This window comes from Oncorhynchus mykiss, chromosome 10 (assembly GCF_013265735.2).
Source record: "Oncorhynchus mykiss isolate Arlee chromosome 10, USDA_OmykA_1.1, whole genome shotgun sequence".
NCBI classification, from domain to species: Eukaryota; Metazoa; Chordata; class Actinopteri; order Salmoniformes; family Salmonidae; genus Oncorhynchus; species Oncorhynchus mykiss.
The window spans coordinates 55,953,161-55,980,948 of NC_048574.1; the positions used below are offsets into that span (position 1 = coordinate 55,953,161).

At 44.3% G+C, this 27,788-nt stretch overlaps 1 protein-coding gene across 2 annotated transcripts in view; it reads right to left on the reverse strand.

The window, feature by feature from the left end:
• Positions 1 to 21,752: 21,752 nt before the first annotated feature.
• Positions 21,753 to 27,788, reverse strand: part of ctnna2 (catenin (cadherin-associated protein), alpha 2) — a 672,433-nt gene continuing 666,397 nt past the window's right edge. For both annotated transcript variants that reach the window (XM_036933400.1, XM_036933401.1), the window contains 2 exons: positions 26,805 to 26,939; positions 21,753 to 23,933 (listed from right to left, as the gene is read on the reverse strand). In XM_036933400.1, the coding sequence (XP_036789295.1) occupies positions 23,646 to 23,933; positions 26,805 to 26,939 (423 nt within the window). In that variant the 3' untranslated portion in view covers positions 21,753 to 23,645. The remainder of the gene's footprint in view (positions 23,934 to 26,804; positions 26,940 to 27,788) is intronic.

The window sequence follows — 27,788 nt, forward strand, 5'->3', positions numbered from 1 at the left end:
TCTTGTTGACGAAACGGTCTATCACTCTGTCATACAGTACACGATTTAATTGTTTGTTGTCTTCGGCTACCTGGCTAAAATACTTGCTCATTAACCTAATTTTCTTTCATGGGTAACATTAGCTAGTAATCATTAGCCTTCCACTTCTAGCTACATATTGAGCTTACATCCTCTCAGGACAGGGGCACAATGTATGAATTAATGGTTGGATCAGAATCGTTGTTAAAATCATCAGCCAGTAAGGAGAATTAAGTAAAACCAGTCCAAATCCCTCTCCATCCATGTCTAATTTAGCTAACCACTGGAAGACAACAACACAACGAGATGCAACAAGTCAAGTTGTTTCTGTCAATGACATATTCTCTCGATGCGATTTGATAGGAGTGACGGTAAATCCAAACTGGCTTCCCTTGAGACTTTGTTTTGGTGTGCCAGGACCATTCACAGTTGAGATCATTCAGTTTAGCTCAATGTTGATTGGCTATTATTTTTAATTTTTTGTCAAGGGAAGCCAAATAATTGCTGACTTCCCTTGCATTCAATGCTACGGGCAGCAACAATTTCATACTCTTTTGGACCAGACAGCATCCGATAGATGGCCTACACATACAGAGACAGGGGAGCACTGTTTTGTTCACTCAGATGCTTTCTCCGGTGAGATACGTTCAGCATCTTGCGAACTGAAGGAAAATTATGAAACACAGAGAGACGAAAGATACATTATTTTATATATATTTATATATATTTTTCAGTTCTTTGGGGAATCCTGGCTTCTCTTGACATCTATGAATACACTCCACTGCCTGTCACAACCTGTTCCACAGGACAATGGTGAAAACCTTGCCCGATCGATCCGCCAAGCATTATCACCTGACAGGGAAAGTGAGAAGGAATATCCCGTAACATCTGGCCAACGTTCCGGCATCGCCCCATATAAGACATCAGAGACCTGTCATTGTTCGCCACCTCTCTATATGTTTAACTTTGAGTTAGAGGGAATCTAAGGGAAGCTGGTTACATGGGCGCAAATGCATTGAGGACTCTTAAAGAAAGTGGAGAGAAATCCTCTCCTCAAGTGATGTGGCGTATCGTGGGCATTTGGTCTGATAGAGTGAATACATAGTCGCAGCTGTGTGTGGATGCAAACATGGCCATGTGAAAGGGCTTTGAAAAACTCACACCTTGCGGCGGTTTAAAGCGAACTCTCAAAATGTTGACCAATTTAAGTGTCTTACTCACTCAACATGTCAACTTAATTCTAGATTTAAAAAAAATCCATGACAATAAATGGGGCTTGAAAACAGGAGCACAGAATTAGTGGGGTAGTTTTTGTTGTTTATACTTTCGTACTGTGTTGTTTGCAATTGCAGAAATACTGTACAAACACATGGATGGTAAATTAGGCCATTTTATCACCCTCACGTCATAACCTACCTAACATATTATGTAGGCCATGAATGCAGATTGATGCATTTTACACACTACTGAGTCAATGCATGTTAGAATCATCTTTGGCAGCTATTACAACTGTGGGTCTTTATAGGTATGTCTCTAAGAGCTTTGTACACAAGGATTGTACAATATTTGACCATTATTATTTTCAGGATTTTTCAAACTCTATCAAATTGGTTGTTGATCATTTCTAGATTACCATTTTCAAGTCTTTGCCATATATTTTCAAGTACATTTAAGTCAACTGTAACTCGGCCAGGAAAATTCAGTGCCTACTTGGTAAGCAACATTGTTTATTTGGCATTGTGTTTTAGGTTATTGTCCTGCTGAAAGATGAATTAGTCTCCCAGTGTCTGGTGGAAAAGCAGACTGAAACATGTTTTTTTTTCATTTAGGATTTCACCTGTACTTACAGTAGCTTCATTCAATTTATTTTTTATCTTGAAAGACTTCCCGGTCCTTAACGATTACAAGCATACCCATAACATGCATGTTTTGGAGAATTTGTATTCCTTCTTTTCACTTAGTCAATTCGGTTAGTAGTGTGGAGTAACTGTTGTTGATCCTTCCTTAGTTTTCTCCTATCACAGCCATTAAACTATGTAACTGTTTTAAAGTCACCATTAGCATCATGGTGAAATCTCTGAGCGGTTTCCTTCCTCTCCGGCAACTGAGCTAGGAAGGACACTTGTGTCTTTGTAGTGACTGGGTGTATTGATACACCATCCAAAGTGTAATTAATAACTTCGCAATGCTCAAAGGGATATTTAAGGTCAGGCATTGGAAAAACTCCCTGGTCTTTGTGGTTCAATCTGTGTTTGAAATTCACTGCTCGACTGAGGACCGTTACAGATAATTGTATGTCTGTGGTACAGAGATGAGGTAGTCATTCAAAACTAATGTTATACGCTATTATTGCACACCGAGTGAGTCCAAAACGTATTATGTGACTTGTTAACCAAATTGTTACTCCTAAACTTATTTAGGCTTGCCATAACAAAGGGATTGGATACTTATTGACACAAGACATTTCAAAAACAGAAAATAAAATAATTCAATTTTGATATTATGGGATATTGTGTGTATGCCGGTGACCAACAAATCTCAATTTAATTCATTTTAAATTCGGGACGTAAATACAAAAAAGTCAAGGGGTGCGAATACTTTCTGAAGGTACTTCAACTCTAGCGATCCTGGCTACATGAGCCACGTTACATATAGGCTAACCCTATTGGTGCAATGCATAGGATGTTATGCCTTTCACGCTGACGGCCCAGTTTCACTGCCCTTCCCCGCCATTTGCTACGTTGGTGTCAGAAGTGGGACTGCTACCGACAGGTCATCTGAATGCACAGCCAGACATGTGAGGGGGCTGCGGTAGGAAGATGTATGGGATGTGCCTTCCGTTCATATGGGGCAGTGTAGCAATTCTCGTTTTTTTATGAGTCACATTACATTTCCCATCAAGTGGGTCAACCCTATTGGCATGATGTGTAGGGTGTGTGCCTTTCATGCCAGCGACTTCTCGTCATAAACTACAATACATTAGATACTGGTTTCCCGACACAGATTAAGCCTAGTAGTAGATTAAAAAGTTATTTCAATCTCTATTGAGCATGCTTTTCAGTCCAAGACTTGTCCAGGAAACCGGCCCAATGTGTTGTTCTTGGATCTTTAGCATGCATGTCAGTTATTTTTCTTCACTTGGAGCACAGCACATCAGCTGAGATATCATGCATTTAACTTGTTTGAGGGCCACTGCTAAACTCCATATTTTGTCTAAAAGAAACAATGTCTTGGGTGTGATGTCCCTGCTACTGCTATTGATTGACTGTAACTTGATTGACTGTAGCTTCACTATAGTGGGATTCCTTCATTGTCTGTAGCTAGCGTTAGCAGGGAGCTCCATGGCATGGAAGAGGGGGGTCGGGGCCCCAGTGACAGCCCAGACAAGGCATCACTTCACTGGGTTACAGTACTAGGTTCATCCCCTCAGGCGTGTTATTGCTCCATCTCTTTACAGCTCCGGCTGAACTTCTCTTCTTAGAAGTCAAGGCTTCTTTATTTATCTTCCCCCCTCCCCTTTGTTTCCCTGGAACAGTTTTGACGTGTGTTGCCAAGAGCAGCGTTATTGTGACACGCTCTGAGATGAGCTACAAAGACCCACTCAGTGGGATAGAAGATTTTAACCAGGATCATGTGTGAGTAAAGACTCTACCTAACCTCACAACACTAAGGCCATGTCTTGCGAGGCACATGTCATTTTTTCAGGGGTGGGTGCTCAGGAGAGGTACAGGTGTTTGAGTGGTTGTTATTCATATGAGGGTTGTGCTGTACATGTAAGACCGGTGTCACGCCCTGACCTTAAAGAGCCTTTTATTCTCTAATTTGGTTAGGTCGGGGTGTGACTAGGGTGGGTACTCTAGTTGTTCTCTTTTTATGTTGGCCTGGTATGGTTCCCAATCAGAGGCTTTCGTTGTCTCTGATTGGGGATCATATTTTGGCAGCCTTTTCCCACTGGGTTTTTTGTGGGATCTTGTTTTTGGTTAGTTGCCTGTGAGCACGCCATAGCTTCACGTTTCATTTGTGCTTTATTGTTTTTTTGTGCCGGTTCACAAAATAAATATGTTGAACCCATACGACGCTGCACTTTGGTCCTTATAACGACGTTTGTGACAGCTGGTGCCTTTTGAGCTTAATTGTACTGGTTTTTTCCATTGTAGCCTAAAATGTGATCTTGTTTTATTTACTCCATTGTTTGCAAACAATATCATTGTGAACAAACACTGTGGCTTCAAAAGATTTAAACTGTCATTTGGATCTCATCACTTTTTGGTGGTTTCATTCCCAGATTGCCCATTTAAAAGATGTCCTTGTCTTACATCAACTCCTATTTCCTCTCCACTAGATTTCCAAGAGGCCTCCATCCTGCTCAGCCAACTACCATGTTGTATTGAGTATGGTATTTGAGTAAGTTGCTCCATCAACTGATTAGTTAATTACATAATGCTTGACAAAGATGAGCCACGACTGTTCTATATTCCTTTTACTTTGCTTTGTTCCATGTAAGACCATCTAAGACACGACATTAGTTAGGCCATATTTCTGTATTCAAACCGAAGAGTGCTATATAGGGGTGCCGCGTATTGAGAATATTCCAGTCGTAACGGTGATGGATTGTGCCACTTACCGCCGGGTACAGACCCATTAATGACGAGTCGAACGTTTTAATGGTTATGGCCGCACCTTTAGTAGATTCCTCGGTGCTCGCCGCGACACCTTTTTTTTAGCTGTTTTGAGGGCCATTGGAATGGAATTATAACAGCATCTTTTGGGTTAGGGGGGGGGGGGGGCGTGTGAATGTGTTTTTTTTTTCTTCGAGATACGGTAACGACCCAATGGACACACTGGACACAGGGGCTAACGTTGTTTGGTAGAGGAATGGTGGGGTCATAGTTGTCTGTGCATACAGTGGTAACGGGCTACTTTAAATGATATGTGTGCAGGGTTGTTTGAGGAAGAATTGACATTTGAAATGTACGTTTTAGTCATTTACTTACAGTAGGGAGTGCATACATTTTCGTACTGTGTGTGGCCTGGTCCCAGATCTGTTTGTGTTCTCTTGAAAGACAGTGTAGTTGGTGAGACAGCACAAACAGTTTGGTGACCAGGTTAGACTGACTGTGGCAGTGGTGTAAAGTAATTAAGTAAAAATACTTTAAAGTACTATTTAAGTAGTTTTGGGATGTATCTGTACTTTACTTTACTAATTATATTTTTGATAACTTTTACTTTTATTTCACTACATTCCTAAAGAAAATAATGTACTTTTTACATCATATATTTTCCCTGACACCCAAAAGTACCCCTTACATTCTGACAGGAAAATGGTCCAATTCATACACCTATCAAGAGAATATCCCTGGTCATCCCTACGACCTCTGACCTGACGGACTCACTAAACACAAATGCTTGGTTTGTAAATATGTCTGAGTGTTGGAGTGTCCCCCCTGGCTATCCGTCAATAAAAAAAACATTGAAAATGGTGCCGTCTGTTTTGCTTAATATAAGGATTTTGAAATGGTTTATACTTCTACTTCTAAGTACGTTTTGGAAAATCCATTTACTTTTGATACTTAAGTATTTTTTTTAAACCAAATGCTTTTAGACTTTTACTCAAGTAGTATTTTACAGGGTGACTTTCACTTTTGCATGAGTCATTTTCTATTAAGGTATCTTTACTTTTACTCAAGTATGACAATTTAGTACTTTCACCTGGAGTCACCTGTTCAGTCTATGTCATGGAAAGAGCAGGTGTCCCTAATGTTTTGTAATAATATTTCACATAATTATATTATTATGTGTGTGTGTGTGTGTGTGTGTGTGTGTGTGTGTGTGTGTGTTTGCTGTGCATAGCAAGTATTGTAAATCCACGGTAAAAGGCTATGGAGTTTGCTTTGCAAATTATTACTATTAGATTACATCTGTCTATGACTGAGCTGAGTTGAGCAGTGTGCCATTTTGTCGGATGATATGAAAAATGCTGCCATCAGAGGCTATCGCTTGTGTATCTTGGCTACATTGGTATTTACAACAACAACAAAAAAGATTTTAGGGGGTACATTTCAGTTAATAGTCTATCTCACTCTGGTTGTTGAAGCTATCTGTTGTACTGTAAATTTAGACTCCATCAAGGTTTATTTGTGAGAAAATGTGGCTTTGATAGAACAACGTGCTTACCCAGCCACAGACCTCACACACACACACACACACACACACACACACACACACACACACACACACACACACACACACACACACACACACACACACACACACACACACACACACAGTGCAATACAGTAGAGCCAACACACATGTAACTTGCACTATCCTGGCCCAACAACGGTGCCTGCCAGGCCAAGCAGCTAATGCCCAGTGAGTCGTCACAGCAGGCTGCTGTCACATTGCCCCGAGCCCAATTCTGTCTAATTGATAAATGACTGTACGCAGAGCCACCTCAGCTATACAAGGTCAGCCCAGAGCCCTGCCAGGCTCCCACAGATCAGCAAAGTCCCCCACACACAAGCAAGCGTCACATATGCACACACACACTCTGACGAGCACACACACACACACAAATGAAAGTGCTTTGTAAGCGCACACACACAGACACACACACAGTCGAGCCCTGCCCTAGGACCACAGTGCTCTCAGGGGGAAGCCCCCAAATCCAATCAATCTAGCTACCTAGCTGGAAGAACAACAACACAGCCCCACTCACTTGACAGAGTCTGTATTCTCACGCTGGCACCAGATTGAGTCAATAACCACACGTTGTATTTGCATCGCTAGGCAACCTACACTCATGGATGGAGAGTCAAACTAAGATGGTGATAGAATTAGCGCCGCAAAATTACAGAACATCTCAACCAGTATTTTAAATAATGGGAACTTTTGGAAAGTCACCGAACATTATGAACACCTGCTCTTTCCATGACATAGTTTCACGACTTCCGCCGAAGTCGGCTCCTCCCCGTGTTCAGGCGGCGTTCGGTGATCAACGTCACCGGCTTTCTAGCCATCGCCGCTCCATTTTTCATATATCCATTTGTTTTGTCTTGTTCCATACACACCTGGTTTTCATTCCCCAGTCAATCTACATGTATTTAGTCCTCTGTTCCCCATCGTGTCTTTGTGTGTGATTGTTCATTGTTAACGCTGTATGTTCACGCGCGATACTTTTATAGTTTATGTTCCGTGTTTTTGGGCACTTATGTAATTTTCTTGTGCCTATTGTTTTACGGAATAAAAGTGCTTCTGTTTACTCTACTCTGCTCTCCTGCACCTGACTTCGCCTCCCTTACACAGGCTTAACACGTAGACTGACCAGGTGAATCCAGGTGAAATCTAGGATCCCTTATGGATGTCACTTGTTAAATCCACTTCAATCAGTGTAGATGAAGGAGAAGAGACAGGAATAAAGAATCATTTTTAAGCCTTGAGACAATTGAGACATGGATTGTGTGTGTGTGCCATTCTCAGAGGGTGAATGGGCAAGACAAACTATTTAAGTGCCTTTGAACGGGGTTTGGTAGTAGGTGCCAGACGCACCGGTTAGTGTCAACAACTGCAATGCTGCTGGGCTGTATATCAAGAATGGCCCACCACCCAAAGGACATCCAGCCAACTTGACACAACTGTGGTAAGCATTGGAGTCAACATCCCTGTGGAATGCTTCAGACACCTTGTAGAGTCCATGCCCAGACGAATTGAGGCTAAATAATTCATTGAGGCTGTTCTAAGGGCAACTCAATATTAGGAAGGTGTTCTTAATCTTGTGTCCACTCAGTGTACGTGTTCCATTTAGTTCACTCAATTCCAGAAAAGTAGGTATCATTGGGCTGAAGTTGGGGATCATTGGGCTGAAGTTGATTGGGGAAATAAGTCAAATCTCAAATCCATTAGATACACTTGAACTGAATGAAAGACATTTTATGAACAACCCAATTCCTGCCAAAAGACAAAGTGTTTTTACTTATTTCACATTGAACATAATAAGCTTGATATTGAGTGAATGATTGTAGGCAAAAACAACCTTTTCTTTGGTGTGTCTACAAAACTATTAGTGAGCAATGTGTGCTACAGAGAGCACATACTATTACTGTCACAACAATGGGGGGAGAAAAGCGCACAGCCTAGCCTGGTCCCAGATCTGTTTGTACTGTTTTGACAACTACTTAGCAAGACATCACAAACAGATCTGGGACCAGGCTACACACAGCCTGTGTAAAACAACCCACCACACGTCAAGCTATGATCCCTTGTTGAAGGCACTTGTTAAATCCACTTCAATCAAATCAAATCAAATCAAATCAAATTTTATTTGTCACATACACATGGTTAGCAGATGTTAATGCGAGTGTAGCGAAATGCTTGTGCTTCTAGTTCCGACAATGCAGTAATAACAAGTAATCTAACTAACAATTCCAAAACTACTGTCTTGTACACAGTGTAAGGGGATAAAGAATATGTACATAAGGATATATGAATGAGTGATGGTACAGAGCAGCATAGGCAAGATACAGTAGATGGTATCGGGTACAGTATGTACAAATGAGATGAGTATGTAAACAAAGTGGCATAGTATAGTATAAAGTGGCTAGTGATACATGTATTACATAAGGATACAGTCGATGATATAGAGTACATTATATACGTATGCATATGAGATGAATAATGTAGGGTAAGTAACATTTATATAAGGTAGCATTGTTTAAAGTGGCTAGTGATATATTTACATCATTTCCCATCAATTCCCATTATTAAAGTGGCTGGAGTTGAGTCAGTGTCAGTGTGTTGGCAGCAGCCACTCAGTGTTAGTGGTGGCTGTTTAACAGTCTGATGGCCTTGAGATAGAAGCTGTTTTTCAGTCTCTCGGTCCCAGCTTTGATGCACCTGTACTGACCTCGCCTTCTGGATGATAGCGGGGTGAACAGGCAGTGGCTCGGGTGGTTGATGTCCTTGATGATCTTTATGGCCTTCCTGTGACATCGGGTGGTGTAGGTGTCCTGGAGGGCAGGTAGTTTGCCCCCGGTGATGCGTTGTGCAGACCTCACTACCCTCTGGAGAGCCTTACGGTTGAGGGCGGTGCAGTTGCCATACCAGGCGGTGATACAGCCCGCCAGGATGCTCTCGATTGTGCATCTGTAGAAGTTTGTGAGTGCTTTTGGTGACAAGCCGAATTTCTTCAGCCTCCTGAGGTTGAAGAGGCGCTGCTGCGCCTTCTTCACGATGCTGTCTGTGTGAGTGGACCAATTCAGTTTGTCTGTGATGTGTATGCCGAGGAACTTAAAACTTGCTACCCTCTCCACTACTGTTCCATCGATGTGGATAGGGGGGTGTTCCCTCTGCTGTTTCCTGAAGTCCACAATCATCTCCTTAGTTTTGTTGACGTTAAGTGTGAGGTTGTTTTCCTGACACCACACTCCGAGGGCCCTCACCTCCTCCCTGTAGGCCGTCTCATCGTTGTTGGTAATCAAGCCTACCACTGTTGTGTCGTCCGCAAACTTGATGATTGAGTTGGAGGCGTGCGTGGCCACGCAGTCGTGGGTGAACAGGGAGTACAGGAGAGGGCTCAGAACGCAACCTTGTGGGGCCCCAGTGTTGAGGATCAGCGGGGAGGAGATGTTGTTGCCTACCCTCACCACCTGGGGGCGGCCCGTCAGGAAGTCCAGTACCCAGTTGCACAGGGCGGGGTCGAGACCCAGGGTCTCGAGCTTGATGACGAGCTTGGAGGGTACTATGGTGTTGAATGCCGAGCTGTAGTCGATGAACAGCATTCTCACATAGGTATTCCTCTTGTCCAGATGGGTTAGGGCAGTGTGCAGTGTGGTTGAGATTGCATCGTCTGTGGACCTATTTGGGCGGTAAGCAAATTGGAGTGGGTCTAGGGTGTCAGGTAGGGTGGAGGTGATATGGTCCTTGACTAGTCTCTCAAAGCACTTCATGATGACGGATGTGAGTGCTACGGGGCGGTAGTCATTTAGCTCAGTTACCTTAGCTTTCTTGGGAACAGGAACAATGGTGGCCCTCTTGAAGCATGTGGGAACAGCAGACTGGTATAGGGATTGATTGAATATGTCCGTAAACACACCGGCCAGCTGGTCTGCGCATGCTCTGAGGGCGCGGCTGGGGATGCCATCTGGGCCTGCAGCCTTGCGAGGGTTAACACGTTTAAATGTCTTACTCACCTCGGCTGCAGTGAAGGAGAGACCGCATGTTTTCGTTGCAGGCCGTGTCAGTGGCACTGTATTGTCCTCAAAGCGGGCAAAAAAGTTATTTAGTCTGCCTGGGAGCAAGACATCCTGGTCCGTGACTGGGCTGGGTTTCTTCCTGTAGTCCGTGATTGACTGTAGACCCTGCCACATGCCTCTTGTGTCTGAGCCGTTGAATTGAGATTCTACTTTGTCTCTGTACTGGCGCTTAGCTTGTTTGATAGCCTTGCGGAGGGAATAGCTGCACTGTTTGTATTCGGTCATGTTACCAGACACCTTGCCCTGATTAAAAGCAGTGGTTCGCGCTTTCAGTTTCACACGAATGCTGCCATCAATCCACGGTTTCTGGTTAGGGAATGTTTTAATCGTTGCTATGGGAACGACATCTTCAACGCACGTTCTAATGAACTCGCACACCGAATCAGCGTATTCGTCAATGTTGTTATCTGACGCAATACGAAACATCTCCCAGTCCACGTGATGGAAGCAGTCTTGGAGTGTGGAGTCAGCTTGGTCGGACCAGCGTTGGACAGACCTCAGCGTGGGAGCCTCTTGTTTTAGTTTCTGTCTGTAGGCAGGGATCAACAAAATGGAGTCGTGGTCAGCTTTTCCGAAAGGGGGGCGGGGCAGGGCCTTATATGCGTCGCGGAAGTTAGAGTAACAATGGTCCAAGGTCTTTCCTCCCCTGGTCTTTCCTCCCCATCTACAATCAGTGTAGATGAAGGGGAGGAGACACCTAAAAGATGGATTGTTAAGCCTTGAGTCAATTGAGACATTGTGTATGTGTTCCATTCATAGGGTGACTGGGCAGGACAAAAGATTTAAGTGCCTTGTAACGGGGTACATGCTTATAAAAAAGGTGCTATCAAGAACCTAAATTGGTTCTTCAGCTGTCCCGATAGGAGAACCCTTTGAAGAACCCTTTTTGGTTCCAGGTAGAACCCATTTGGTTCCAAGTAGAACCGTTTTTTCCCCAGTTCCATTTAGAACCTTTTCCACAGAGGGTTCTACATGGAACCCAAATTGGAACTCAATATTAGCAAGGTGTATGTTTAATAAATACGGTTCTAGCGAAAATACCATATCAACAATCAATTTCTCAAAAGTTCAAAACAAAATTCGAGCCTGATAAATCAAAGTCATTCAAAGGGATGGTGTCTATTCTCATGATTCAACATGAACCTAACCTGCAAATTGCAAAGCAAAATGCACCTTCACTACCTTCACTTCGTCTGTCCTTCCCTCTCGGTGACAGCATTGTAGGAGTCACAGCAGAGAATCCCATGTCCAGTATTTTGTTCTGCATGCACCACAGTATGGCAACCAGAATGCACAATGGGCGTAGTACCGTTAGCCTCATCTGTGTAGAGGCCAAGGCGGGAGAAGCCCCGTTCCCACTGCATCAACAAAGCAAAAGTAAATGTTCAAGATGTGTAAAAGTCTGAGTAAAAATGATGAATTGGTAATGACGTTTCAGACAAGTGGACACTCAAGTACTCACTGTTAACCTGCCCGACAGCTAGGAGAGGGAGACACGAGAACCAAATTATGTAGAGCCACCAAAATGTGCACCCTTACCCCAGGAATTACCCAAACAACGTGTAGGCAATACGCATGCGCAAAATATGAAATCAGCTTAAGCTACAAGCAAGGCAAAGCAGTGATGCTTACCCTGTTCCTTAATAGATGTTAAGTCCCCTGTTTAGGGGGACTTTGAGTAGTTCTGGAGCAGTTCCGACTGACATTTTGGTGTACAAAGTGCTCTGTGAACAACTGTCTGTTCTCAGTTTCCACTCTAAGCAGAGCTGACGTGAAGTGTCAAGTTTCAGACCCCACATTTGCACAGGGAGTGACCGTGTCACATTTTCTCTCTGATCCAGACAAATAATCGATTATCTCGTCCTCTGAGAGAGCGAGCCCAGCTTGGGAGCCCAGCGAGTGCAGACATTGTGGTCATCTCGCTGGGATATTCTCAGCAGGATTTAAAGGTCTCAACATGAATAAGAAAAAAACGAAATAATTTCATAGAATTGAAAGAAGACCACTTTGTGCTTAAAGCTGAAGTTGTAATGAGTCTGGACACATTTGAATGGCGTCTCTGTGCCCCGTTTAGGAGAAAATTCTCTGTCGACAGTTGTATGCAATAGTGCCAATATTGTACTGTCACCAAGTATGATCATATTTATTTTACAGTTAGAAGAAATTTGAAATCTTATAGTAAGTCATTTATGATTGTCATTTATGATTGTTACTATATTTAAAACTATATTTTTACTCGAGCTTGTGTCCTCAAAAGTGCAAAAGTGACCTCAGCAATTTATAACTATTTTCACCATAAAGGTGAGTTCAAGACCTTTCTAAAACTATGAAGCATTACCAGTTATTGTTTATGACCATCTCATGAAAAATAATTACATTCGGGTATGTCTATTTAGGCGGAAATCAACATTTTATCCTATCACTCAACTGTTTTTTTAACAGACTGGAGTCAGGAAAGGATTTGAATTGGATTCCAAAGGAAAGAAAGGCATGAATATTCTAACACCTGACCTTTTGACTCAGTTGTAGCATTTTTTTGACATCTTGACCATAAAAACCACCATAACGATATAAAACATTACATAACAAAAATGAATGGCGATTTTTTTTAATGTAATTTCATTTTTTAATTTCATTTGTATTTCATGACAGCTTCTTGTTATTTTTATTATCACTGGGTAAGCGCTGCTTCCCCTGCCTGACTGCATGTCCCTGGTATTGTGTAATAATCTTTTTATGACGGAGCACCATGAATTGACGATAAAATACAGTGCATTCGGAAAGTATTCAGACCCCTTGACTATTTCCACATTGAGGATTAAATAGTTTCCCCCCCCCCCTCATCAATCTACACACAAAATCCCATAATGACAAAGCGAAAACTGAGAGTCTTTTCCCGAAAGCACGGTACGTAGTTGAGGCCCACGTTTCGAGTGTTTATTGAAAATGACATGTAAACTCTCTTTCAGTATGTACATTTAAACAATACTTTAAAACCATTTAAATATAATACATAGGAAAGTTGTGCTGGACTATGGTCGATGAAGAATCAATATATCTTTTTAGAGTGAGTATTTATCTGGTCAGTATGTTAGTGTATTTTGTCTGTTTGTAACAATGTGTTATATTTGAAAATGTGTTCGTATTCTATTTTTTTTTTAAATGTGTTCATATTATATAATAAAATACATTGTATATGAATGTTTAAGGACTCTTGGAAGATAAATCCAAATGAGGAGTAAAAGAGATCCAGATCAAATCTAAAATCTCTGTAGCAATCATCGCCCACACATAGTTTTGTGTCTGGATAGATGACAGAGAGCAGGTAGTCATTGCTTTTTCTCCCCAATTTCGATCTTGTCTCATCGCTGCAACTCCCCAATGGGCTCGGGAGGTGAAGGTCAAGTCATGCGTCCTCTGAAACATGACACGCCAAACCGCGCTTCTTAACACCCGCCCGCCTAACACGGAAACCAGCCGCACCAATGTGTCGGAGGAAACACTGTTCAACTGGTGACCGAGGTCAGCCTGCAGGCACCCGGCCCTAGAGCGCAATGAGCCCCCATGGCCAAACCCTCCCCTAACCCGAACAATGCGGGACCCCCAATCACGGCCGGTTGTGACACAGTCCAAGATCGAACTCGGTCTGCAGTTATGCCTCTAGCACTGCGGTGCAATGCCTTAGACTGCTGCGCTACTCGGGAGGCCCTCCCTACAATCATTTCATCAATATCATGCTCATTATGTTTGATGTGAAAATGTTTTGAAAATGACTCTCAGTCAATTCAAGTGTAGTTGTGGCGGCCCATGTTTTGGGAGTTTTTTTGGGGGCACTATATTTTTCCAGTTTTTGCAAGACTACTAAGACTTATCCCCCTTTCCCTGTGTTCCCCGCCAGAGGCAAAGAGCCCCTGAAAATCTCTGATGTCATCGACCCCACCAAGAAGACCGCAGAGGATGGCTCCAGGATGGACAAACTGGCATTTTGTGTGTGTGCACAATACTCATTATGTTTCACCCCAAAATATTTGTAATTTATGCACAGTAGCCTTTCTGGTTAAATTCTGCTCGTGGCTTATTGTGTAGTACAATAAACTGCAAGTGGCTACAGGAGGAGACTTCATAAAAAGCACCAATGCTCAACCATATTTTAACCTCAAAGAAAACATCCCTCATGGATGGTCTGACAGGGAATAGTGTGACATTTGGGATGCACACCATGTACCTATGTTATGCTCTACTTTTGACCAAAGCCCTATTCAAATGTACAGTAGTGCATTGGGTGCCATTTGAGACAAAGATATGGACTTTGGCGGCTAAGACCCAGTAACATCGTTCACTCTCCCTGAAAACTTAATTGTGTTTACTTAATAGTGTGAAGTTAAGGGCTTGATCAGACAGAGTCCTCCATTTCCCAGGTGTGGGATAGGACCTGCTCCTCATTGGCTCAGGTTCTGACTCTCTCGCTCTCTTCCCCTCCTTCCCCCTCTTTCTCTCATTCTCTCGCTTTCTCCCTTCGTCTCTCTGTCTTCCTTCTCTTTCTCTCCATTTCAATACAGACATGAATAAATCAGGGGCGTTTCTCTTCAGTCCAGTGTTTTTGGGGACCGTCTCCAACTTTATTATGACCGTGTTCAAATTTTTAATGGCATTTTATGATCCTCCCCCTCCAATCCCTCTGTCCCTCCTTCCTCTCCTCCCTCTCTTTCTCTCGCTCTGAGTCGTTTAAACGGTGACAGCTTTGTCTCATTAAGTTGCCATCTGGTGTAATGTATCATTCAAATCTGTTTGTTTACCGCCATCTTCCGGATAAGGGCCGGGGTTAGGCAGTGTGGCATTTCTGCAGTCAGACCTCGGTTCGAAGAGTATCTATTTTCTTGCAAATACTTTTAAAAGTTTGATTTTGCCTGCCTGGAGTGCCAGTTGGGTGGAGTTTGCTCTTTATGGACTAGGACATGGATTAAATCAAAAGTCTATATAAAAAAAAATCAAATACTATTGAACCAAGGTATGTTTAGAGCCAACTGACCTGGGTAAAGGGGCATCTCAATAGTCTCAAGTGGTTTCCTTTCGTTGTCTCCACTTTACATCATTGAGATGTACACTATTGACGTAAGTTTGGGCTAGGAAACCCCTCGGTCTCACCAAAGGGACTAGTGGCCACAAACCATCATGAAGTCTCATAATATAGTGTCTGTTAGCTGTATAGACATAGCCACTGGGGACAATAATTCATTTGAAGTCTCCTTCTCTTCCTCCTTTTGTGTTGGAAGCTGGGGAGGCCATATTTGTTTAATTAGATCCGAGCAACACTGCAGGCTTTTTAATACTACTTTAAGACTGCTGGGGACGTCTGTCGAGAGCTTTTGTTTTTCAAGGGACTCACTCCTCTTATATTAAGGGACAATCTGGGATTGGTACATCCATGGCTGCACTTTTAAATGAATGATGATGTAGACATTTTATAATGAACCCTGTGATACATTGTGTACCGTAGCTTCAAAATGATGGTCCTTGCATCTATAGCTCTTTCTGTGAGTTTTAGAGTGGTTACATTTCTCCTGCCCCTTCCTTGCTGTTTACCTCCCAAAAAGTGTCAGGGTGGCCACTTTTATTTTATTTTTTTGAATCTCGGATTGCCCCTTTAAAGGAATGACTTAGAAAACGGTCCACACTGTACTGCACGACACCTCACACTGGCCTTGCTTTAAATGCAGGGTGGGAGAGCGGTTAGTCTATTGGTAGCAGTTGCCATTGACTTGAAATCTGCCATCTATGATCCATTGATAACAGTTATTCATTGGTAACAGCATCCATTGCCGACACCATACCTGGCTGTGCCCATCTAATGTAAAGTAATGATATCCGACTGTGCCAATTTAATGTAAAGTAATGGTCTATTTCTCTGCCGTGGGCTTTATTGGGTAAAAAACATCCTTTTTTAACCCTGTTTCTAATGTGTAATGGTGTGGAGTGGGGGGCGATTAAGCCTGTCAATGCGTTAATATTGGAAAGTGCCCCCACCGTTCGAGTTTGTTCAGCGGATGGCATTGATCATTGTTAAACGTGTGTTTCCTATCCAACAGAGAGGGATTCTGAGCAGCGATGAAAGGATGGAGGGTCTTCATCAAACCCTTGTATCAGACGGACAAGGTGTGTGCGCGTGCGTTCGTGCACGTAAAGCAACTACGACATCAAGAACATAACGCATATCTAAACGGCTCATTCGTAATGTGAAGAACAATGGATATCAATGCTGAATAGAAAAGCTATAACCTTCTATCTTACGTATACAGTATGCAATTCAGGGTATTAATCTGCCTGTGTTCCAAGTGATTTCCGTAGGGCTCTGGTCAAAGGTAGCACCCTTTATAGGGAATAGGTGGCCGTTTGGAAGTTAGCCTTTCTGTTACGTTCAGTACATTTCGCTTTATTGCCTTTAAGGCCTTGATTTCCCTTGGCATGGCCCTGAGCCACGTTCAAGTCGTAAATACATTGCAGAGAGAACTGTTATGATGTCTATAGAACTCTCAAGGTTCTCTGTTGCAATAGGTGGACTGCCGTGCAGACCTGAACGAACTGTACTGTGTTGGATCGTTTATTTTCACATCCTTTCTGGCACGGTTCCAGCAACTATGGTGGATGGATGTAGTGTGGGCCCCCACTCCCCAGAGAGTACATGAACACAAAGGAAAATAGATAGAATTACAGGAAATTCGCTTTAAAACTGCACTACTCCGCTGTGCGTAAGGACAGCTGGCGCAGGACAGCGCGGCTCAGTACGGTGATGAGAGTGTGAACTACTTGAAGAATCTTTGAAATACTTTGAGATTTTTCTAGAGTCTGTTTGGGTGGGATTTGCAGTGTTGGGACTTTTCCATTGGTTAACATAAGATGGACAAGCTCAAACAGGCACAGAGAATGTATTTCAAATGATTCTTCAAGTATTTGAAACCCCGGTCTGGTGGCATATGTCGCAGCATTATGTTGGACCATGCTTTAGCATGCTCAGCTCTTGTATCCAAACCTTGCGCTGGTTTCCAGGGCCATACAGCAGTGCTGAAGGTGTCTTCCCCTTCTGATTGTTGAGCTGCTGACTAGTGGGAGTTTGTTTACTACAAAACAGTCCCTCTCTCCCTACCTCTCTCCCTCCCTCTCGTACTGTCCCTTCACTGCTCCCTCTCTCCTTCCCTCTCTCCTTCCCTCTCTCCATCCCTCTCTCCTTCCCTCTCTCCCTCCCTCTCTCTCTCCTTCCCTCTCTCCTACCCTCTCTCCATCTCTCCTTCCCTCTCTCCTTCCCTCTCTCCTACCCTCTCTCCTTCCCTCTCTCCCTCCCTCTCCTACTGTCTCTTCACTGCTCCCTCTCTCCTTCCCTCTCTCCCACCCTCTCTCCTTCCCTCTCTCCCTCCCTCTCCCTCTCTCCTTCCCTCTCTCCTTCCCTCTCTCCCTCCCTCTCCTACTGTCCCTTCAATGCTCCCTCTCCCTCTCTCCTTCCCTCTCACCCTCCCTCTCCTACTGTCCCTTCACTGCTACCTCTCCCTCTCTCCTTCCCTCTCTCTTTCCCTCTCCTACTGTCTCTTCACTGCTCCCTCTCTCCTTCCCTCTCTCCCTCCCTCTCCTACTGTCCCTTCACTGCTCCCTCTCCCTCTCTCCTTCCCTCTCTCCTTCCCTCTCCTACTGTCTCTTCACTGCTCCCTCTCCCTCTCTCCTTCCCTCTCTCCCTCCCTCTCATACTGTCCCTTCACTGCTCCCTCTCCCTCTCTCCTTCCCTCTCTCCTTCCCTCCTACTGTCTCTTCACTCTCCCTCTCCCTCTCTCCTTCCCTCTCCTACTGTCTCTTCACTGCTCCCTCTCCCTCTCTCCTTCCCTCTCTCCTTCCCTCTCTCCTTCCCTCTCCTACTGTCTCTTCACTGCTCCCTCTCCCTCTCTCCTTCCCTCTCTCCTTCCCTCTCTCCCTCCCTCTCCTACTGTCTCTTCACTGCTCCCTCTCCCTCTCTCCTTGCCTCTCTCCTTCCCTCTCCTACTGTCTCTTCACTGCTCCCTCTCCCTCTCTCCTTCCCTCTCTCCTTCCCTCTCTCCCTCCCTCTCCTACTGTCTCTTCACTGCTCCCTCTCCCTCTCTCCTTGCCTCTCTCCCTCCCTCTCCTACTGTCCCTTCACTGCTCCCTCTCTCCTTCCCTCTCTCCCTCCCTCTCCTACTGTCTCTTCACTGCTCCCTCTCCCTCTCTCCTTCCCTCTCTCCTTGCCTCTCTCCCTCCCTCTCCTACTGTCCCTTCACTGCTCCCTCTCTCCTTCCCTCTCTCCCTCCCTCTCCTACTGTCTCTTCACTGCTCCCTCTCCCTCTCTCCTTGCCTCTCTCCTTCCCTCTCTCCCTCCCTCTCCTACTGTCCCTTCACTGCTCCCTTTCCCTCTCTCCTTCCCTCTCCCCTTCCCTCTCCTACTGTCTCTTCACTGCTCCCTCTCCCTCTCTCCTTCCCTCACTCCCTCCCTCTCCTACTGTCCCTTCACTGCTCCCTCTCCCTCTCTCCTTCCCTCTCCCTCTCTCCTTCCCTCTCTCCCTCCCTCTCCCTCTCTCCTTCCCTCTCTCCCTCCCTCTCCTACTGTCCCTTCACTGCTCCCTCTCCCTCTCTATCTCCCTCCCTCTCCTACTGTCTCTTCACTGCTCCCTCTCCCTCTCTAATGGCAATTGACGAGAGCTCATCTGTTCGATATGGACTCCGATACCTTCACACAGCAGAGCTCAGGGTCTGGGTCTTTATGTACATATTCTTTATCCCTTTACACTTGTGTAGACACAAACTTGTGTACACACAAACTAAGGTAGTAGTTTTGGAATTGTTAGGTTAGATTACTCATTGGTTATTACTGCATTGTCGGAACTAGAAGCACAAGCATTTCGCTACACTCGCATTAACATCTGCTAACCATGTGTATGTGACAAATAAATTTGATTTGATTTATTCGGCACTACCCTGTCTGTTTGCTTGTTGCAGTGAGTTACATGAAGCTTATGTGTTATTGGTATTATACAGAGTATTCCACCATATTCCCTCAACCACTCTGTTCTTTTCAAATCCATGTCGTTCTGCAGTACACTGTCTGTATGTTTCTGACACAGGGCTTACACATTGTGAACATTGGGGAGAATCTCATTTGGATTTTCTTAACTTCTCGCCTCCTTCTCAAAACCCATTGGACGGGGTCAGAAGTCCTGCCCCTCTGACCTTCTCACCCAATGGGTTTTCATGAGCAGGTGAGGAAAGAGGACACATGGAATCAAGGAAATGCAACTGAAATTCTCCCATGGTACTATACAGGGAGTATTACACTGGTCTGTTCCTTTCAGGTCTGTGATGAGCCAGAACACACATTGGGAGAAAGGTAGAGGATCGGGCCACAGCCTGTTTATTTTTTCTTAAGGCTACGTCCAAATTAATTTTCCACCCAGCTCCCAAAATGTGCACTTGCACACTTCCTATCATGTTAAATCCACGATGTGCACTCTTTGAGAAAAGGCTGGAGAATTGTGACATGGCCATCCTGGGAAATGATATGGTGAGTGTCGGTATTTGTGATTTCTGCTCCTCTTTCAGTTTCAAGTACAAAGCTGAATAGGCAATATGAATATCTGAACTCTTACAAAGGTAAATAGTGTACTGCCTGGCATGGAGTGGGGCAAAAAAGTATTTAGTCAGCCGCCAATTGTACAAGTTCTCCCACTTAAAAAGATGAGAGAGGCCTGTCATTTTCATCATAGGTACACTTCAACTATGACAGACAAAATCCAGAAAATCACATTGTAGGATTTTTAATGAATTTATTTGCAAATTATGGTGGAAAATAAGTATTTGGTCATTACTTTGTTATATACCCTTTGTTGGCAATGACAGACGTCAAACGTTTTCGGTAAATCTTCAAGGTTTTCACACACTGTTGCTGGTATTTTGGCCCATTCCTCCATGCAGATCTCCTCTAGAGCAGTGATGTTTTGGGGCTGTTGCTGGGCAACACGGACTTTCAACTCCCTCCAAAGATTTTCTATGGGGTTGAGATCTGGAGACTGGCTAGGCCACTCCAGGACCTTGAAATGCTTCCTACGAAGCCACTCCTTAGTTGCCCGGGCGGTGTGTTTGGGATCATTGTCATGCTGAAAGACCCAGCCACGTTTCATCTTCAATGCCCTTGCTGGTGGAAGGAGGTTTTCACTCAAAATCTCACTATGCATGGCCCCATTCATTCTTTCCTTTACACGGATCAGTCATCCTGGTCCCTTTGCAGAAAAACAGCCCCAAAGCATGATGTTTCCACCCCCATGCTTCACAGTAGGTATGGTGATCTTTGGATGCAACTCAGCATTCTCCAAACACGACGAGTTGAGTTTTTACCAAAAAGTTCTATTTTGGTTTCATCTGACCATATGACATTCTCCCAATCTTCTTCTGGATCATCCAAATGCTGTCTAGCAAACTTCAGACGGGCCTGGACATGTACTGGCTTAAGCAGGGGGACACATCTGGCACTGCAGGATTTGAGTCTCTGGTGGCGTAGTGTGTTACTGATGGTAGGCTTTGTTACTTTGGTCCCAGCTCTCTGCAGGTCATTCACTAGGACCCCCGTGTGGTTCTGGGATTTTTGCTCACTGTTCTTGTGATCATTTTGATCCCACGGGGTGAGATCTTGCGTGGAGCTCCAGATCGAGGGAGATTATCAGTGATCTTGTATGTCTTCCATTTCCTAATAATTGCTCCCACAGTTGATTTCTTCAAACCAAGCTGCTTACCAATTGCAAATTCAGTCTTCCCAGCCTGGTGCAGGTGTACAATTTTGTTTCTGGTGTCCTTTGACAGCTCTTTGGTCTTGGCCATAGTGCAGTTTGGAGTGTGACTGTTTGAGGTTGTGGACAGGTGTCTCTTATACTGATAACAAGTTCAAACAGGTGCCATTAATACAGGTAACGAGTGGAGGACAGAGGAGCCTCTTAAAGAAGAAGTTACAGGTCTGTGAGAGCCAGAAATCTTGCTTGTTTGTAGGTGACCAAATACTTATTTTCCACCATAATTTGCAAATAAATTCATAAAAAATCCTACAATATGATTTTCTGGATTTTTTTTCTTCTCATTTTGTCTGTCATAGTTTAAGTGTATTTATGATGAAAATTACACGCCTCTCTCCTCTTTTTAAGTGGGAGAACTTGCACAATTGGTGGCTGACTAAATACTTTTTTGCCCCACTGTAGATACATTTGTATTAGCCCCTCTAAGGAACCAGGAAACGTGTAACATTCTACAGTGGGTAAAAATTGTGCAGAATTAGACTGGTATTCATGCAATTGCAGATAATAGGTTTCCACTAGTGTGCAAATCAATCGCATTCTGGAAAGCCAAGATCTGAAATTGAATTGAATACCCACCTTATAATTATAATATCTGTTGTACTATATAAAAAATATAGCCGCTTGTGAGTGATGAAGAAACAGGCGTGGAGGGTGGTCAGTCAAGTTGAGGGGTTTATTAGAGAACAGTGAATATAAAGGTACCTGTTTGTATGTATGTACAGGTAACTGCCAGTAGAAAGGAAATGCCAACATAAAGTTTGTTAATAGGGCAGTGGGCCAACACGAGCCAGAGCAGTTTCAGTGTGCCTAATCATAGATTCTGTGTCTGGAACTATATTGGAGGGATGCAACCCAAATCCATCATTTTCTGTTTTGTTGATGGTGTTGGAAAACGCTGTCTCCACTCCAGAATCTCCCATAAGTGTTCAATTGGGTGGAGATCTGGTGACAGACGGCCGTGGCATATGGTTTACATCGTTTTCACGCTCATCAAAAGGCCATTCATGCTGTGTGGATGGTATTGTCATTCTATGGGGGCCATGGTAGGTAGCCCAAATAATAGCCTGCCCAGCATTTTTATAAATGAGCCTAAGCATGCTGGGATTTTAATTGCTTAATTAACTCAAGAACTACACCTGTGTGAAAGCATCTGCTTTTAATATACGTTATATCATTAATTTACTCACATTTCCATTATTTTGGCAATTACCTGTATGTATGTATGTATGCATGTATGTAGGACTCTAGGGCTTCATTTAGTCAGGCACCCCAATTCTGATAATCTTTCCACTAATTTCACTTTTGACTAATCACATCAGATCTTTCACATCAGATCTTTTTGATAGCTGAACTGATTAAAAGACATATCAGTAAAAAAATATATCAGAATCGGGCTGCCTGTCTAAACGCAGCCTTGTGTTCTCTGAGCAAACCACAACTAGTCATACCTCTCCGTGTCTACTATTAGACTCTACACAATAATCCAATCAGGCTGCGATATAGTTAGTGATATCATCATGAGAAATTGATTTTTTTTTTAAAGGCAATACCATAGGACCATAAAGTGTGTGCATCGTTCAGGAACGCCGTTATGGGTCGGGAAGGAACAAGGAAACAAATGACTTGGATGCCAAACACTTTCAGTTACCTTAAATATAAGTTATTCCTAGCTCTACAGGTAAGGTAACGTTCAAACCGGGGACAACATACAAGATTAAGTTAGGAGGGGAATATTGACAAAAGCACAGATCTGTGGGGGTAAAACTATAAACCTCTTCATAGTCAGGCAGTGTGATTTAAGTTGAAACGTTTCCTCAGGTCTGCACATGCATTACTCAGTAAACTAAACTCTAGTTCAATGGTCTCCTTATAATGCACATTGTCGAAGAAATAATTACATCTCCCTGCCTGATTATTTCGAGGTTTACAGTCATTTTTTGCACAAACCTGCGCTCTAATTTGCACCACGAAAATGCCGCCCAAAGTGTATCAGCCGTGATGGATCAATCCTCTTGTTACAGTGATTTCACTACTGCGCCATTCATCGTTTCCATTCAGACAGTTAATGTGTGTACGAGCAGCCGGTCAGTACCACAATAGTAATGATATAGCAATAATATTGACGGCCATTTAGGTGCCCCTCTTCTGCTATGTTTTGTTTTTAACTTTTTATCTCCCTTTTATTTTAAAGTAAGTTCTTGTTTTTAGTGTCACACATTTGGCTCTCACACGGTTAAGCTACAGTAGTAATAATAGTCATAAATATGGGTGGGAGCACGCTGGCTCCCCATTGGCCGAGAAGCCCCAAAGTGTTCATGGGAGCTGTAGTTCAGAACAGGTGGCGGGATAGCAAAGTCCTCCGGGTAGGTTTTTTCATCGACCCTTCGCTCAAAAGGGAGAAAGGAGGCGGTGTTATTATCAGCATAACTCGTCTCACCAAAAGAAACAAATTAACACAAAGAAAGAAGGGGAGTTTTCTTAAACTTCTCGTTGTCGGTGTTGTTTTTCTTGGTTCCAGTGACATCCGTCGTGGCGGCGGACATCTTTAGAAGGAGTCCATGGCCTTGAACTCGCTGAGGGCCTGGACGGGCGAGATGTGCTTCTTCTGCGAGCCCCGTCGAACGCGGGTCTGGCACTCCTCGGGCTTCTCCCGCTTCACCAAGGGCTTCTTCTCGGGCGCCTTCATGCGCCAGCTGACCACAGGCGAGTTGACGGCGGCGGCGCCGTACACCTTGGCGTACTTGGTGGACGCCACGTAGCTGGCTTTGACTGTGAGCACCACAGCGTTCATCAAGTTCTTGGCCGCCTGGATGAGGGAGGTGGCGCTGTCCAGCTACGGAGAGAGACAGAGGACAACTTAGAACCTTGTACCAACACCATATCTTAGGTTGCACGGATATACCTATTTCACTAAATAGTATGAACTGTGGTAACAACATTGTAGTTGCATAGGAACTGCTTTTACTCGGTCAGCTTTATACATTAAAATGGACATGTGAAAAACCATCACATATAAACCGTCACATATATAAGACCTGCAATAGAAGCAATGGTTAGGTCAACCGCAAACCTGCATCATCCCACTGCGCATGCAACATTCTGCAGACCCCATGAGGGGAGGAAGGGAGGAGAGGAGGGGGAGAGGTGAGAAGAAAGAGAGGGGAGGGAGAGGTGGGAAGAAGGAGAGGGGAGAGGGGGTGGGAAGAAGGAGAGGGGGGAGAGGTGGGAAGAAGGAGAGGGGGGGAGAGGTGGGAAGAAGGAGAGGGGGGGAGAGGTGGGAAGAAGGAGAGGGGGGAGAGGTGGGAAGAAGGAGAGGGGGGAGAGGGGGGGGGGAGGTGGGAAGAAGGAGGGGGGGGGGAGAGGTGGGAAGAAGGAGAGGGGAAAAGGAAGCTCTAAGTGATTGGATAGGTGAGCAATAAGCAATAATCCAACCAATTGGATTTCTTTCAGGACTTCAATGAAGCATATCTATTGGGCAGGTGTAAGCATTAATACTAACCAACCAATTGGAGACCTGTTATTTATTCAATGAAAGGGTATTGAGATGCACCCCTTTCTTCAGAGTCTTTCAGACATCCCATGTCACGCTGCAAGATAACAAGGACTGCCTGCGGCAAAGAGCTCTCACTGAAGAAGGCTTTATCAAGCCAGCGGTTCTTACAGTACAGAGGTGAGATCTCTGTCTCTGGTCTCCCCCGCAGGGCGATAGCAGGTCCCTCACTCATCTTATCAGAGCCCTGAGTAGCTGGACAGGGTCAGAGTGACCGCTGTGCCTCCAACACATCTCTGATATGACAGCCTCATTAAGAGAAAGCGGGTGTCCACCAATGGCACCCTGTTCCCTATATAGCGCACTACTTTCGACCAGAGCCTGTTGTAGTGAACACATTTTGTGCTGGTCAAAATAGGGTGCCATTTCAGACGTAGTGCCCATAGAGTTTCAGCTCATCTTGTCGGGATTAAATGGCTGCATATTACTTGGTATTTTAAGCATAATTCGGGGTATCAGGGGCACCCACCGTGCTGCTAACCTTTTTATAGTGACCAGCTGGAGTTCGGAGCCAATTAATTCTAGCGGTTGACTCCCTTCTCGGGGTGGGGGGCAAGGGGGTAGGGGGGCCAGCCGCAGCCTCTAAATGTCAGCCAAACAAAACGCAGGGAGAGAAGAGAGGTACACCTGACCTCCACCAACTGCTAATTAAGAAGTGTCTGGGAAAAAAAAGTAGGTGTCGTGTAGCGAGGGCCATGTTTTTCAACGCTTAATTGTCAGTTGTGTTGAGGACTCCCTGGGTTGGGGTTGGAGAATGACAGTTTTGCCAAACAACGATCGAGAGGACCTGAGTGTTTCCCGCCATAATATGCCAATCAGAATAGGAGGTCTATTTCAACAGATGATTGTGGACATTTTTACAATTCGTGAATTGAACAATTCCGAGAATTCAGTGAGCCTGTTTAATGGAGGGACGTGCGCGAAAATACACTACATGGCCAAAAGTACGTGGACACCTCCTCGTTGAACATCTCATTCCAAAATCACATGAAGTTGGTTGCCCCTATGCTGCTAGGAAGTCTTTCCACTAGATGTTGGAACATTGTTGCAGGGACTTCCATTCAGCCACATGAGCTTTAGTGAGGTTGGGCAGTGATGTTGGGCGATTAGGCCGGCTTGCAGTCGGCATTCCAATTCCCCAAAGGTGTTCAATGGGGTTGAGATTATTCCACACTGATCTTGACAAATCATTTATGTATGGACCTCGCTTTGTGCACGGGGGCTGGTGAGAACGTGGCTCAGTATGGCAAGGATTGCTACAATATTATCCATTAACGTTTATACTGCCGTTGGACAATATATTGCCACATTTATTGTGTAATCATTTTGAAATGTTATAATGTTATGTAAAATCATAGGGTAATTGCAGTAAAAAAAAGATCAAAGAGAATGCCTGGACTCTGAGTCTCTTTGAAAGGTGGTCTTTGGCAGCCAGCATTCTATACTAGAGCCTAAGGATAAAGTCCTTTCCAAAACGCCATACCATTTCCTAGAAATGGGGTGTAAATCAACAGTATCAACTAGCTTTCTTTCCCCTCTCGATCAAGACAAGTGGACAAGGGAAGGATGCCAAGAGACATGATTGAGATTCACCCCACAAGTGCATAGTGGGGTGGATTTGAGATTGGGCATGCATTTCATTTCCACCTGTTCAGCGTTAGCTTAAAATACCATTTAAAGTTGAAACTAACTGACATGCGTCTAAGCAGTTCAGTAGTTAGTATCCACCATAACGCTGCCATCATCTGTCCTGTGTTTTTAGACAAGCGCTGATGGAGAACAGATTAGAGCTGTCTGAAAACGTTACTAGCGTTCGAATCCTTGCTTCCTCCATTGTTGTTTAATCAATTCTTCTCAAAGTGCATTGAATGAGAGGATCCAAGGCTCTCCCTCAGAACTCCTCCAATGCCCTTTGAGAGGAATTGTAAGAAACGAGGAGGGAGGAAGCCTAGGGAAGGTCCCTTTGATAGGAATTGTAAGAAACGAGGAGGGAGGAAGCCTAGGGAAGGTCCCTTGTAACTATTGAGATGAAGGAATGAGGCCCACAGACAGAACATTGCTGCTCACCAGTGCTTTATGCACCTGAATACAACTATTGACGGAGACCCAGAGCCTTGACTGTACCATGTTAGGGTGTTGTGTGGTGAGACTTACCCCAGAGACGATGAGCTCTCCTCCCAGGTTCTGGACCTCGGCCTTGACCTTGCTACAGATGTTGAGCTGGTGGCAGTACAGGGCGATTCTCTGCAGGTAGGCCAGCAGGTCCTGCTTGCAGGCCGAGTCAGGGCACTGAGACATGCACACACGCAGAAACACGATGATAAAATGAGTTTAAAAACAGGGAAAATAGCCGAAAAATGTGTTAAGAAGAAGCAGGGTTAAGAAATAGTCTTGTTTTGTACATCAGAAGTAGTTTATAAAATGGTTGTGCACTATTTTCTTTACTAATGGCATGTCATTTCTCCACTGTACTCATTCCTACAGCAGAAAAACAACCCAATCATCGAAATAGCAGGGGCAATTAGCAAGACCTTTCCAGGCCCTCTATTGTGAGAAGCCATATGAGTCTACCTCTAGTATATACTGAGGTAACCCTATTCACTATATAGTGCACTTCTTTACACCAGTGCCCACGGGACCATTTGGGAATAGGGTGCCATTTGAGGCACAGGCACAGAGAGGGAGCGGGACAAAGGCTTTTCAGTCCCACTTGTAAATGCACACAAAGTAGCTGTAATATGTTCTGGACGTCATGCAGCGAAAATTGCAACGGCCCACAAGTTTCCTGGTGGGTAATGAAAGAATGGTGCGTTTGCTACTTTGCTTTTAAAACGCTCCCGGGCACCGTTTTGTACAGGCACCTTTTTTCTCAACCATTAACAGTAAATGGTCCTAACTACAACATTCAGGCAGCATGTATAGAGTTGAAGGGAAGGGATACATTCACACAGGGCTCACTTCCTTGTCTTTAGGGGGGCTGGGATACATTGGGAAAGCCAAGTTAATTGGCCGAAAAAGCTAGCTTTTCGGACACAAATGTGCACTTCTTATTCAGTAGTCCCTCCCTGTTTCGTTCCGTTTTCTTCATGAACACGACCCATCTCTACCTATTCCCCTCGAGTGGTAAATCCCGTGTTT